Genomic DNA, 16204 nt, shown 5'->3' on the forward strand with positions numbered 1-16204 from the left:
AAAACCCCCAAAATGGGATCACAAAGAGTCCGACATGACTGAACAACAAAGCACACAGTAAGTGCTGCATACGTACTTATTCCCCTCACCTCTCCTTGAAATCCTACACATGCTTAAAGTTCAACTTAAATATTTCTTCCTTTGGGACACAATTGGAAGAAGTAATCTCTCTTCCTCCTCTGAATTTTTAAACTATACTCTTAAGTATATATCAGTTTCCTATGACCTAAAGCTGGAAGCAACCTTAAAGATTACCTAATTCGATGATATGATGATATATTTAGAGAATCAAGTAAAAAAAATTACTTGAAATAATAAACAACTTTAGCAAAGTTGCAGGATATAAAATAAACCCACACGAAGCATTAGCATTTCTATATATTACTAACAAAGCCCAGCGGCAAGAGATAAAAAGAGAAATTCCATTTAAAATTATAGTAGACACTAGTAAATATTTGGGAGTCTACCTGACAAAACAAAACCAGGAACTATATGAACACAATTACAAAACACTTTTCACACAAATAAAGTTATATCTAAATAACTGTAAAAATATCAGTTGCTTATGGGTAGGCTTTTTTTTAATGTAATAAAAATTATAATTCTTCCTAAATTAATGTACTTATTCAGTGCCATACAAATCAAACTACCAAAAAGTTATTCTATAGAGCTAGAAAAAAAGAACAAAATGTCCAGAATATCAAGGGAACTAATGAAAAGAAATGCAAAGGAAGATGGCCTAGCTCTACCAGATATTAAGGTACATTGTAAAGCAGCAACCATCAAAACTACTTGGTAGAGTGGTGGATCAGTAGCATCGGTTAGGTATGCAAGACACAACAGTCAATGACTATACTAATCTACTATTTGATAAACCCAAAGACTCTAGCTTCTGGGATAAGAAATCACTAGTTATCAAAAACTGTTGGGAAAACTGGAAAAATATATGGCAGAAACTGGACCTAGATCAACGTCTTACACCCTATACCAAGATAAAGTTGAAATGGGTACATGATTTAGATATAAAGTCTGATACTATAAGCAAATTAGAAGAGCAAGGAATAGTTTACCTTTCAGATCTATGGAGAAAGGAAGAATTTATGACCAAACAAGAGATAGAGAACATTATGAAATGCAAAATGGATAATTTTGATTACATTAAATTGAAAAGATTTTGCACAGACAAAGCCAATGCATGCAAGATTAGGAGAGAAGCAGAATACTTGGAAAGAATTTTTACAACCAGTGTCTCTGATAAAGGCCTCATTTCTAAAATATATAGAGAACTGAGCCAAATTGGTAAGAACACAAGTCATTCCCTAATTGATAAATGGTCAAAAGACATGAACAGGCAGTTTTCAGAGGAAGAAACTTAAGATATCTATTGTCATATGAAAAATGTTCTAAATCAATATTGATTAGAGAAATGCAAATCAAAAAACTTTGAGGTACCACTTGGTACCTCAGATTGGCTAATATGACAAAACAGGACAATGATAAATGTTGGAGATGTGGGGAAATTGGAACACTAATACATTCTTGGTGGAGTTGTGAAATGATCCAATCATTTTGGAGAGCAATTTGGAACTATGCTCAAAGGACTATAAAATTGTACATACCCTTTGACCCAGCAATACCATTTCTACGTCTGTATCCCAAAGTGATCATAAAAATGGGAAAAGGACCTATATGTACAAAAATATTTATAGCAGCTCTTTTTGCGGTGGCAAAGAACTGGAAATTGAGAGGATGCCCATCAATTGAGGAATGGCTGAACAAGTTGTGGTATATGAATGTAATGGAATGCTATTGTGCTGTAAGAAATGATGAGCAGGCAGACTACAAAAAAACTTGGAAAGACTTGCATGAATTGATGCAGAGTAAAATGAACAGGGCCAGGAAAACATTGTACACAGTAACAGCCACATTATGGGATGACTGACTTTGATAGACTTAGCTCTTCACAGCAATGCAAGAATCTAAGACAACTCCAAAAGACTCACAATGGAAATTGCTATACACACCCAGAGAAAGAAATATGGAATCTGAATGCGGATGGAAGCATACTGTTTGTTTTCCTTTTCCTTTGTTGTTTTGTTTTATTGCTTCATTCTCATGTTTCCTCCCATTAGTTCTAATTCTTCTTTACATCATGACTAATGGGAAAATACACTTAACATGAATGTACATGTAGAGCCTATATCAGATTGTGCTTGGTCTTGGTGGGGGGCAGAGAAGAGGGAAGAAGTAAGAGGGGGAGAAAATTTAAAATTCAAAATCTCATGGAAGTGAATGTTGAAAACTAAAAATAAATTAATTATCCCCCTCCCCCCCAAAATTACTTAATTCAATTCCTTCAATTTATAGTTGAAGAGAATCAATTGCAAAGAGGTTAAATGACTTTGAAAATCAGTTTGGCAGCAAGTAATAGAGTTGAGATTTAAATTTAGAGCCTGTGGCTACAAATTCAGTGTTTCCCTTTCTACATCAAGCTACCTTTCCTTATCACATTTCCACTTAGAATCCTGGTTATTTGTGTATATATCTCATGTCCCTACAAGATTTTAAGTGCTTTGAGGGCAGCAACTATACCTTACTTGTCTTTGAATCTCCTTTAACCCCTATCAGGGACAGCTAGGTGATGCAGTGCATAGAATGCTAGGCCTGGAGTCAGGAAGACCTGAGTTCAAATCCAGGATCAAACACTTACTACTTGTGTGACCTTTGGCAAGTCACTTAACCCTGTTTGCCTCAGTTTCCTCACCTGTAAAATGAGCTGCAGAAGGAAATAACAAATCACTCCAGTATCTTTGCCAAGAAAACCCAAATTGGGTCACAATGTGTCAGATACAACTGAACAACAACAACCCCTATCACAATGTCTTATACTCAGCAGTCCCTCAAAAATGCATATTCAATTTATTTCATGCAGTATAGATGAAAAAATACTTTGAAAACTGTGTTTTACAAATTTATTATTAGTAGTTATCATTTTATGAAATAGCCTTTTTGCAAATTCCCTTTTAATAAAGTGTTAAGCTTAAGGAGATATTGCTATTATGTGATTAGATACCCAGATACCACAGCAGAAATGTGCATCTGTGTGGAAAGCAGAGTATATTAACCTATGATAAAGCTGAAAACAAACCACAAGAACAAAAAAAGCACAAGGCACTACATTCTGTTTGAAATATCCTTTGAAAAACACAACTAATGTTACTAAAAAATGTGAGTAGGTATCATGTGCCTAGATATAATTCCACACCATAATCAGAAAACCTTCATAAGGCAGGCTGGCCAAATTACCACTATTCTAAGCTTTGGACAGAGTCTCCAATGGTTTCAGACCAGTGCTTTCACTCATGGAAAAGTGAAAAAAGACATTTTCCCACACCAACATGCAAATGCTAGCTTATTACCCATAAGAGTTATAAAACCCTAGCTCACACCTATTCCTTTACTTCATATGGTATTTATATAAAGAAGCAGTTTTCAAACTTTTTTGGCCCCAAGAGTCTTTAACAGTCTTAATAATTATTGAGAATTCCCTCAAAGAGCTTTTGTTTATATGGGTTATATCTATCAACATTCACCACATTAGAAATTAAAACATTAGTATTATTGTGAAAATAGTTTTGACCTCCTAAAAGTGACTCAGAGACCCCTTCAGGGGTGGGGAACCTGTGGGCCTCCAGGCCAAATGTGGCCCTCTAGATCCTCAAGTGCTGCACTTTGACTGAATCCAAACTTCACTGAATAAATCCCCTTAATAAAAGGATTTGTTCCGTAAAACTTGGACTCAGTCAAAAGGCTATACCCAAGGACCTAGAAGGCCACACGTGGCCTCAAGGCCTTAGGTTCATCACCCCTGCTGGCGTAGATGTACCCAAACCACAGTTTGAGAACTGCTGATCTAGATGGAACTTTAAAACAGTAAATGGTAAAAAAAAAAAAATATGCTGAGACTAAAAGCATCATATGTAGTGGGGATATACCATATAGTAGAACCTTTTCCAACAACTATGGGAGAGTATTAGTAAGGGAAAAAGGATGCTGACTTTCCCCACTATTATTTGACATAGTTCTAGAAAATGCTAGCAACAGCAATAAGACGATAAAAAAAAATTAAAAGCATAAAGATAGTTAAAGAGGAGATAAAATAATCTCTACTTGCTGATGATATGATGATATACTTGAAAAATCCTAGGGAATCAGCAAAGATACTGAGATAACTAATAACTTCAGCAAAGTTGTAGGCTGTAAAATAAACCAACAAAAATTATCTACATTTTTATATAATAATAATAACATAATTTGAGATAATAGAAATAGCACTAATCCTATTCCAAATAACTACAAGAGCAGAAAGCATCTAGGAATTGATCTGCCAAAGCATACATAAGATTCATATAGATTCAATTACAAAATATTCCTTAAAGAAATAAAGAATAACTTAAATAGCTAGAGAAATATTCAGTGCTTATGGTTGGGCCATGCCAATATACTAAAAGTGACATTGCCAAAGTTAATTTAAACTTTTTAATGCTATGGCAATCTAATTACAAAGGGGATATTTAACGGACTTGAAAAAATAATAACAAAATTCATTTGGGAAAAAAAAAAAGATCTACAATATCATAGGGAAATAGCGCTTCCAGACCTTGAATTATATTATAAAACAAGTCATTAAAACCATCTGGTATTTGCTCAAAAGTAGAGAGTTAGATCAATGGAATAGGTGAGACAAAAGAAAATCAGAAGCAATAGAACTCTATAATCCTGTGTTCAATAAAGTGGAAGACCTAAATTACCTAGGAAAGAACTCCCTATTTGATAAAAACTGCTGGGAAAATTGGATATCAATCAGGCAGAAATTAGGCTTAGAACAAAACCTTACACCATATTCCACAATACATTCTAAATGGCATCCTTAATACTTAAAGATCATACATCAAAAAAATTAGAAGAGAAGCAGATGGTATAACTTTTACAGATATGGGTAGGTAATGTATTCTTAACAAAATAATTAATTACAAAAAATATAATAGATAACTAATTACATGAAACTGAAAAGCTTCTGCATAGATAAAATTAACACACCTAGGATAGGAAGATAAATGGTCAAAAGGGGAAAAAAATATCTTTCTATCAAATTTCTCTTATATTTTGGAGACCAAACTATATGAAGAATTAACAAATATATATATATGAGTAGTTGCCATTCTCCAATACATAAATGGTCAAAGGATATGAACCAACAATTTTCAAAAGAAGAATTGTAAAATATTCCCAAGCACATGAAAGAGCGCTTCAAATCACTGATTATAATGGACATGCAAATCAAAATAACCCTGAAGCTTCATCTCACACACTGCAAACTGGCAAAGATGATGCCAGAAGGGAAATAGTCAATGTTGGAGGGGATACAGGAAGATAGGCACACTTGGACCTTATTGGTGGAGCTATGAACCAAGACCACCATTTGGAAAAACAATTTAGAATTATGAAAATAAAGTAACTACAATGTCCATACCCCTAGATTATATTAATGGGTATATTCCCCAAGGAAGTCAATGATTTTTAAAAAAAAGTCCTCACATACACCAAAATATTTATTAACAACACTTTGGTGATATCAAGGAATTGGAAACAAAGTAGATGCCCATCAATTGGGGAATGGCCAAATAAATTGTGATATGAGAGCAGTGATTATTAAATAACTAATTATTAATATTGGGGAGACACAGGATTTATCCCTTTCTGAAACCTTATTCTCTACTAGGCCAAGCCAGCATCTGAAGCACATTGCTGATAATGAGATTGTATTAACTTTTACCTCAATCTTGTTCCGACCCCACCTACGTGGGGAAAGCTAGTGTTCTACTCAGGTTTTAGTGGGGATAAATTCTTTGATTAGATTGCCCAAGGCTGCAGGTGGTTTGGAAGTAAATGATATAATCAAAGTCACATTTCACTCAGCCTTCATTAGGCTAAGTCCACTTCTCATTATAATATTCATTCTCTCTCATTACTTGTTAACCAATCAGAATTGATTGCCACCATCAAGAATACCCATTGGTCTAATGGCATATAAGCATTGAGTGGGTTCCATGAGGGATCTTTTTCATTTGAGAGTGTCACTGACCTCTTTTATTAATTATATGCTAGCATGATTAATAAAATGATTAATGACCCAGGAACTAAGTCTCTCAAACTTTTTCTATATCACAGGTGTATGGAATGTTGAAAGAAATATTGAAAGAAATTATGAATTACCATGTTGAAAGAAAACAATACAGAGTAGGATGGAAAGAGCTACATGAACTGACAGTAAAGTAAGCAGAGCAATATACACAATGACTATATGATGGAACTGGAAATGGAAAGAACCATCACACACAAAAAATTTAAAAGTGAATGTAGTAAAATTATGAAGATCAAACATGGCTAGAAAGGAGATAGAGAATATATTCCCACCCACCTGATCCCCTTGTAGAGCACTATACCCAGTGGCAGAATAAATGGCAATAAGGGGCAGCTAGATGGCTCAGTGGATAGAGCAGCAGCCCTGGATCCCGGAGGACCTGAGTTCAAATCTGGTTCAGACACAACACTTATTAGCTGTGTGACCCTGGGCAAGTCACTTAACCCCATTTCCTAGCCAAAAAAAGAATAGATGGCAATACATGTATTGCTTTTTTTTTTTTGCCTTGAAAAAATACTATTTAATATGGGATGGCATTCTGAGAAGAAGCATACTGGGAAAACTATGATGATGTAAAAAAAGAAAAGATAGCAATAAAAACATTTTTATTTAAAGTCATTTGACTGTGCCAATTGGGTTCACTAAAAGTTTATGTTATCTGATCTCAACTGGACTTTCACTACTGCATGACAATCCTTTTTTCCTTCTGACTGACTTTCTCATTCTCAAAATCATGCATTTATCACTGGAAACTGAGACTCCACTCTTAGATGCCCTAAGGTCTGATAGTTGTTTCTTGCCTTACTTACCCAAAAACCAGGCTTCCATGCCTCTCTGCAAAGTCACCCTGCCATGTATCTGTGTAAGTACCCTTTTCTTCTTCCTTTCTCCCTTTCCATAACCTCTCTATGTGTATCTCCCCTCATTAAAATGTAAGCATCTTGAGAAGAGGAACAGTTATTTATTTTTATATTTGTTGTACTTAGCACAATGCCTGGCACATGGTAAATACTTAGTAAATGTTCTATCTATCCTAAATGTTCTTTTCCCTCCTCAGGCCACCTATACCACCTTTTCTGTCCCTCTCAGCAAAAGAAATCTATCCCTCCCTTACTGAGAGAGTAGAAGCCATCCACTTCAAATTTCCTCTTCTTCATCACTTCATACCTCAAAAACACTCCTTTATTTTCCATTTTCTCCTCCTTTGCCCTAATCTCTGATAAATAGATGGGCCTTCTTACCAAAGCTAGTTATATCAAGTTGTGCTCTTGATCCCATCCCATACTGCATCCTGGAATTATTTCTTCTTCTTCTTCTTCTTCTTCTTCTTCTTCTTCTTCTTCTTCTTCTTCTTCTTCTTCTTCTTCTTCTTCTTTCTTCTTCTTCTTCTTCTTCTCCTTCTCCTTCTTCTCCTCCTCCTTCTTCTTCTTCTCCTCCTCCTCCTCCTTCTCCTCCTCCTTCTCCTCCTCCTTCTTCTTCTTCCTCTTTTTCTTCTTCTTCTTCTTCTCTCTGTGTTTTTTTCTCAATATATCCTTATCAACTAGCTCCTTCTTTCCCTCTACTAACAAACATTCCCAGGTCTCCATGATCCTTTAAAAAAATCTTAATTTAACTCTCTCATTTCTTAAAGCTATTGTCCTATGTCTTTTAGCCCTTTCATGGCCAAACTTCTGTAATGAGCTACCCACACTCAAGGTCTCCATTTCCTCATTTCCCATTCAGTGTTTTACAATTTGTCTGTCTTTTATAATTCAACACCAAACCCAAGCATAAGACTGAAACCACTCTCTCTCCAAAGTCATCAATCTCTTAACTGCTAAATCTAAAGATCTGTACTAATAATGAACCTGGAGAACAAATCATGAAAAATATCTCCCTTTTCTTGACATGATGTTGAGAATATTACATGCATTGTCATATTAGTTCCCTTTTGTTTTCTGCTTAAATATTTTCTCTTTGTTTTAAGAGAGTTCATTTTCTGTTATGGTGAGGGTGAGAGGATGGTAACTTTCTGAACTTATGTAAAAACAAAGGCATCAATAGTACTTTTATGAAAAAAAAAGCATTTCAAGTTCTACATGTCTGGAATAGATCTCATATTTCCCCCCAAAACTATTCCTCTGCCAGACTCCCTTATTTCTGCTGATGGTTCCACCATTCTTCTAGTCATTTGGATTCATACGACTTTAAAGCCATCCTTTACTCTTTCTTCTCTCCCAACTCAATCATCTAATCAATGGTCAAATCTTGTTGGCCCTACTTCCACAACGTCTATCACCCTTGTCCCTTTATCTCCATTCATAGACCTCTACCTCAGTTCAGGCCTCTATCATCTCTTGCCTAGACTGTTGAGCTTTATGATTGGCCTCCTTGTCTCTAATTTCCCCACTCCATTCCATCTTCTGCACATATGCAAAAATAAAATTCCTAAAACGCAGAGGAATGAAATGAATCAAAAGCATTGATTAAGCATCTAATATGCTACTACTGGGGATATAAATATAAAAATGAGCTAGTCCTTGTCCTCAAGGCGGCGCTTACATTATAGTAGAGGCAGATATTACATGTAGGAAGTGTTGGACAGGAAAGGCAGTTTAGGTTTGGGGAGCCACACCAATGGTGAATGGAGTCCATTACCACACCTTTCCAGAAACAATGGTAATATTAATTTGATTATGTTTCTTTTTTTAAATATTTTACTTTTTCCCCAATAACATATAAAGACAATTTTTAACATTCATTTAAAAAAAATTTTCAGTTCCAAATTCTCTTCCTCCCTCCCTCTCTCCCTACCCTTCTCCCTTCTTGAGACAGTAAGCAATTTGATATAGATTATATATGTGCAATCATGCAAAACATATTTCCATATTAGTCATGTTGTGAAAAAAGACATGGTCACCAAAAAACCCACCAAAAACATGAAAAAAACATGGAATGCTTCATGAATTTGCTTGTCTGCCTTGCATAGGGGGCCATGCTAATCTCTATATCATTCCAATTTTAATATACGTGCTGCCAAAGCAAGCACAATTTGATTACTTTTCACAGAGTAAGAGATAGAAAGGTCTGCCTGGCTGACAGACCACTATGGGCAAAATGCCTTTGTTGAATCAATACACAGTATTCTTGCTACACATGCTTGTTCAATAGCCTTCCTCCATGACTAAGTAAGTCACTTTTTGTTAACTGTTGAATGACCTATTGGTGTCTCATTTTATTCCTACATTGGGCTTAAACTGTTAGGGAACTAGCCTGAGGCAGGCCCAGCACAGAACAGTGGGATAGGAAGCCTATACCCAGTGGCAGAATAGATGGAATGACATCCAGGGTGGATGGATGTGAAGCCTCATTTGAGGCCAGTTAGATATAATACAGTAGATGATTTTTTGCTTGCTCATTCACTCATCAGCACAACTCATGCCCAGGGCAGAGCTCCAAAGCTATACTAATTCCTCTTCCCCACCCTCAGCTGTTAGTTCTGCTGCTTTCTTGTCTCTATGTAAGGTTTGATAGAAAACTCTAGGACTGACCTCCTTTTGATGAGTCATAACAAAGAAGTGGCTTTGATCCACAATAATAAAACAATTAGTACCAATTTGATGAGATACAATGAAAATGATGACAGATAATCAAAGTTCCAAATAAAGGCTCACTTAGCCCATAAGCTCATCAAATTGATGAGGTCCCTGATGAATGAATGAATGAATGAATGAAAAGCATTTATTAAATGCTTACTATGTACCAACCACAGTGATAAGACTTGGAGATACCAATACAAGTCCTTTTTTGTTATTGCCTTGCTTGAAGTCATGACTGCTACCCCTGCTTTTTTTTTTTTCATTTCAGCTGAAGCATAATAGATTTTGCTAGGGCACCCTATTTTTACTTTATGGAGTCTTTATGTTTCAAGTGTTTCTCAATAACAATAAGTTATTCGATTCTGCTTTCTAATCCATTCTACTATCCTCTTCCATTTATGGGTGAATTCATCCCATTTCACACTCACAGTTATGATCATTAACTGTGTATTTTCCTCCATCCTATTGTCTTATACTTTTTCCTATCCTTGCTCCCTGCCTCCTCTTTGCAAGGAGATAGTCATAGGACAGAAATGTGCTTAACACCAATGCTCTATGCCTAATGTAATCAGCTTCTGCTTTCTCTGTTCCCTTCCCAGGAAAACAGATATAAAAGCAAGACAGGCCCTGCCAACCCCTATAGATGAAATCACAGATCCTTCAAGTATTGAAGTAAGTAGAAGATACTAACAGAGGTACTAAAGTTATCTAATAATACCAAGAGGCAGCCAGGCAGCACAATGATAAAGTGTTGAACATGGAGTCAGGAAGACCTGAATTCAAATTTGGCCTCTGATAGTGATTTATTGTGATTTGCAAACATTGTGCTTTTTTTTTTTTAACAAATTGAAGGTTTTTGGCAACCCTGCATCAAGCCAATTCTATCAGCACCATTTTTCCAACAACTTATGGTCTCATCATACCTCTGTGTTATGTTTTGGTAATTCATGAAGTATTTGAAACTTTTTTCTGTTGTGGTGTTCTGTGATCAGTGATCTTTGATGTTACTATTGTAATTGTTTTGGTGTGCCAAGAACTGCACTTATATAAGATGGTGAACTTAACTGATAAATGTTGCATGTTCTGATTGCTCCATCAGCCTACAGTTCCTCGGATCTCTCCCTCTCCTCAGGTCTCCCTCACTTAAATCCAATTCACTTGCAAGTCATGGCACCTGATGTCATGGTCCTCTTTGAGAACAAAGGATAAGCAACGACAACCCTCCCCTTGAGTCTCCCTATTCCCTACGACACAATATTGAAATTAGACCAATTAATAGCCCTACAATGGCCTCTAAGTGTTCAAGTGAAAAAAAGAGTCATACATCTCTCACTCTAAATCAAAAGCTAGAAATGATTAAGATTAGTGAGGAAGGCATGTCAAAAGCTCCAAAGCTAGGTCATCACCCTAATCACTCAGCAACCATCAACATTGAGGCAAGACCCTCCACTAGCTAAAAGATTATGATTCATTGAAGGCTCAGATGATGGTTAGCACTTTTTAGCAATAAAGTATTTTTTAAATTAAGGTATGTCCATTTTTTTTAGACATAATACTATTGCACACCTAATAGACTATAGTATAATGTAAACATAACTTCTATATGTATTGGGAAACCAAAAATTTCATTTGATTCACTTTATCATGAAATTTGCTTTATCAGGGTGGTCTGGAGCTGAACGTGTAATATCTCTAAGGTATGCCTGTGCTACCTTGGACAAGTCACTTAACTTAACCTTAGTTCTCTAATCTGTAAAATGGAGATAATAATAGTATCTACTTCACAAGGTTGAAGTGAGGATCAAATGTGATGAAAGCACTTTGCAAACTCTAAAGTACTGTACAAATATGAACTACTATAATTATTTATAGTTCTTGTTATCATAGAATAAGAATCAGAGTATCACAGTCTTAGACCTCAGAAGTCACTCAGTCCTACTTATAACAGAAAATCTTGTCTATAATGTCTCTGAAAAACAGTAATTCAGTCTTGCTGATGTGGAATGTAAGGGAAAAAAATATATACATATACACATACATATATACATATAGATCTATAGATATCCCTTGAGAAGGACAAAGTGGTAAAATACCTTGAAACTCATGGACAAAAATTTGTGTTTGATCATTGATAGACACTGGAGAGACATAAAATGTAGTCAAATGAATAAAATTATTGGACAGCTTCTACTTCACTTTAAAATTTTTTAGTCACTAGGTACTTTAAAAATTTTAAGTCTCAAAGTTTGTCTCCTAATAGCACTATAATCTTTGATTATTGGAACTATTCAAATCCTGTGAATTATTATATGGCATATACTGCCATGTAAAAGCAAACACCATGATTTTGGGGGGATTAGAATTAAGTCTGAGGCTATTTTACTTTGGGGCAACACCCTAGTGCCAATTCTTATAATTTACCTAGTATTTCCCTACTATGTTGCCTATGGTGTTGCCACATTAGCACTAGACCAAGAAAAGAGTCCTGGCATTGAAAACATGTTTGTTTGAAGAATTATTTCATATGAACAAAAAACGAAGTGACTCTACAACACACATGTTAATGTCTCCTATAAATTACATTATACTTCTTTTTAAATGTTTTGTACTTACTTATCTGTATGCAAATCCTCTCTCCTCCAGCCCCCATTAGAATGGAAGCTCCTTGAGGATTTTCATTTTTGTCTTTAGACAGTTTCTGGCATACAATAATTGTTCAATAATTGCTCTTAACATTGAATTGTATTGAACTGAATTATGACCAGAGCCTAGTTTTTAGAGCAAGTACAGCTATTGCATTCACATTAATTGCATGGAGTCCTAAGAAAGACATAGTTGGTCACTCAGATCCAAATTTAAATAGGGTTCTCAAAAGGAAAGAATCTGAAGGTAATACTTTGTACATTGACGGATAAGGAAACTGAGTTTTGGAGAAACAGAATTAGTTGCATAAAGTTGGAAGCAATTTTCAATTATTCAGGGAATGAGTATCATTTGTGAATTGTCCTTTTGATGATTTTATTCTTTTGAATGTTTGTTATTTTATTGGGTAAAAATGTAATCATTTTGCTGCTAGTTAACTCTGATAAAAGATTTGGTTGTAGATTTTTAAAACTGTGATCTATCCATTTTTTTTAACGCCTCTCATTTGTCCCTGTTATTTTCTTTATTCACAACAATAATCAATTTGCTTTTTTTTTAAAAAAAGTATTTGTTAAGTTCAGAATTTTTAAAAATATAGAAAGTGCTTAGTAAATGCTTGTTGAATTGATTTGAATTTTCCACCTATGATCTTTTTCTTCGACTATTTCTTAGGCGTTGGGGCTTTGACACATGGTACATTTCCAGCTATCTTTTGGCTACGCATCGAAAATCTAAAAATGCATTATGAATACATTTTCTACTAGTGTAGTTTAAGTATGTGCCCCACTATTATCACTGACCCTGTGTACAGTTTGGAGAATGTATACCCCAAGTATTTATGTGGGAAAGTTTTGTTACTATTGGTCTTATGATACCATCTCTGTAAATGCCTTTGCTTTGAAAAAAGATTAAATGGGAAAAGAAGTTTTCTGTTAAAATTTATGTGTTCTCTAAGAATAGATGAATATAAGAAATCAGAGAAACATGGAAAGATACATGACCTGATAAGCCAGAAAAACAATATACACGACAACAATGTAAACAGAAAGAATAACAACAAAATTCCCTTGAATTTTATATATTTATAATGACCAAGCTTGGCCCCAGAGAAGAGTTATGAAAATTAATCTCCCTCCTTTCTTTGTAAAGGTAGGGTACTATGTGTATGGAATATTACATATGTCAGAAGAGATTGTTGAATTGGCTGGTTTTGAAGAACTGATTTTACTTCTCTTTCTTTTGTGTTCTTTATTATAAAGAAGGACTCTCTGGGGATGGGAAATAGACAAGATATGTTCAGAAACAAAGCTGTTGTAAAAACAAAAGATTTTTGAAGTTACTCATCATGTGGTACACTTGGGGTAGTGTCAGTGGTAATAGTGGGGCACATACTTAAAGTATATTAGTAGAAAATTTTACTCATAACTCATTTTTAATTTTGTATGCTTATAGACAGAAAATAGAAATGAACCAATTGTAAACGCCCCAAAGCTTAAGAAATAGTCTAAGCAAAAGATCACAACCATACTCATTGTTCAATTCATCATTGTACATGATACCACCAAGACAAATGGTTTAGACAAGTGACTGCCATTTGAGTCTTAGGGATGGTTCTATCTCCTCCTCCTTCATGTTGGAATATATACATACACACTGAAGACACTGTTGATGAATCTTGAGAAGATAATAATATTGTCTGCAGCCATCCCAATAATCATACTCAGGAGGGAACAGATACCTATCTCAAATTCACTTGTCCATTTATGGATCACATTTGTAGGGCTCTGTGCCAGGTGCTGATGGACCTTTTGTTTTCCTTTCTTGAAATAACTGACTTTTGGGGAAGAACCTAAACTTCCAGCAAATTTAGCTGTTTTCTTCCTAGCACCTAACAAATTTAGGATTTATGAGAGAAAATGCAAAAGAGTCAATTGAATGTATTATTTTTTTACTTTTCTTTTCAGAAGGAACCTACACACCTGGAAGGTCCTAGCACACGGCTTTGCACATAGTGAGCACTGAGTATTTGCTGAATTAAGGAGCTTTGGAAATAGAAGTTAAGCATCCAAAAAACGTCTTCTTTGTGCATCAAGTAACTTTATTTCTTATGGGAGGAAGTCGGGGTAGTGGGGGAGAGAAGGAAGAAAGGGGTGGGGGAGGAAGGGCTGTGTCGAGGCAGTGAGCAGCGGCATGTATGAACTCGCACATGTATTCATAATTATTTTTAAATGAGCCAGTGAGAAGTTCAGGGTCCACGACAGCAAAGATGGTGACTAGTAACAAGACTAAGAGGAGGGAAGCTCAGGCCAAAGTGAAAGGGAAGCGCAGTCGCAAGGGGAAGAGGAAAGCAGTGGTCTCTTCCAGACCCCCATTCCCCCCTCTGGTGTAGAACACGTGGTTTGATCCAGGCGGGCACACTGGTGGGGACAGTGAAGGAGGAGGGAGGCGTAGGTGGACGCAAAGGAGTCTCAGTAGCTGATGCTTCGGTTAGAGGAACGGATGAATGCTTAACTGCGCAGGCGCGGAGTGGACGCTACCATTTCTCCCTCGCTGAAAGAGAGGGGAATCTAAGCAGCAGTTCTGAATATTTAGTTGTTAGATAAACCTATATTGCCATTTTGCCTTTTCAGCTCCTTTTATTTATTTTTATTTTCTTTATCTATAAAGAGGTAGCCTATATAGGGGATTTTCCCGCCAAATCTTGAAAGCTCTTTTGCGCTACTTCCCCCCATAGCCGGCACAATGGGCGCGTCCCCGCCTCCCCACACTCCGGGGAGGTGGTGGCGAGTCTCCCACCCTCCTAGTGTCCCGAGTTGGCGCTGCTTCCTCTCCGACTCCACTTGTCGGCCCCCTCTGAAGGGTGGTGCCGATTCCCCCTCCCGTCACTCCTCCCTCCTTTCCCTCCCTCCCTCTTTCCTTCCCTCCCTGCCCGCCTGTAGCGCCCCCGTGGCCGCCGCCACCACCACCACCACCACCACCAGCATCGTCCCAGCCCAGGCCATCCTTAGTCCCCTGCGCGCTTCCAGCCTGCCGCGGAGGCGGCAGCAGCAGCGGCAGCTGCAGAAGCCCAGGAGCCCGGAGTCAGCAGCGATAGCCGCGGCGGCGGCAACGGGAACCCATGGCGTACAGTCAGGGAGGCGGCAAGAAGAAAGTCTGCTACTACTATGATGGTAAAAGAGGCCGACCCTTAACGGGAGAGGGGGAGCATGCTAGTGGGGGGCTTCAGACCCCCCCGTTAACCCTCCCCCCACCTTGCACTCAACCTTGGCCGTCCCTCTTTCCACTCCCCCGGCGGGGGGGGCGGGAAGGAGGAGGAGAACAACCTGAAATTGGAATGGGTCATCTCCTCCTGCTGTGAGTGAGAGGTGGTCGCCGGGCCCCCCCCGTCCCCGCCCCCGCCCCGTCGGGTTTGCAGGCGGGAAAATGGGCATCTCTTTTCCCCACCTACTCAACCATCCCCATCCTTCTCCCCAAAAGTCACCACCCCCTGGGGAGCCCGCCCAGACTTCTTTGGGGGTTGGGGTAATGGCGAATAAGGCCCGCCCTCCACTCCCACTTGCATGCATATGGGGGGCAGAAGTGCGTCCTATTTCCATCGCCACCCCCGAAATAATGGTTTATAAGTCTATATGGGAGATGTTCTCGGTTTACACAAAGCGGTGCATCTCCTTAGAGCCCGAGCCCCGCCTTCTCTCCCCTTCCCCCTCATCAGCCCCTTCCTCTTTTCCCTTCTCCCTTTCTCCCTCTTTCTGGCTCCCTCTCTTACCCACCTTTAATA

The 16204-nt window shown here is 37.5% G+C and overlaps 1 protein-coding gene and 1 non-coding gene across 2 annotated transcripts in view; one reads left to right on the top strand and one right to left on the bottom strand.

The window, feature by feature from the left end:
- Positions 1-9128: 9128 nt before the first annotated feature.
- Positions 9129-9233, bottom strand: LOC144458032 (U6 spliceosomal RNA). Its single transcript, XR_013487593.1, has one exon. It is a non-coding gene; the product is annotated as a U6 spliceosomal RNA (small nuclear RNA).
- Positions 9234-15233: 6000 nt separating this feature from the next.
- Positions 15234-16204, top strand: part of HDAC2 (histone deacetylase 2) — a 49602-nt gene continuing 48631 nt past the window's right edge. The window contains exon 1 of the mRNA XM_021008183.2: positions 15234-15596. Within this exon, the coding sequence (XP_020863842.1) occupies positions 15545-15596 (52 nt within the window). The 5' untranslated portion in view covers positions 15234-15544. The remainder of the gene's footprint in view (positions 15597-16204) is intronic.

This window comes from Phascolarctos cinereus, unplaced genomic scaffold (genome assembly GCF_003287225.1).
Source record: "Phascolarctos cinereus isolate Bilbo 61053 unplaced genomic scaffold, phaCin_HiC Scaffold_5;HRSCAF=322, whole genome shotgun sequence".
Taxonomy (NCBI): domain Eukaryota; kingdom Metazoa; phylum Chordata; class Mammalia; order Diprotodontia; family Phascolarctidae; genus Phascolarctos; species Phascolarctos cinereus.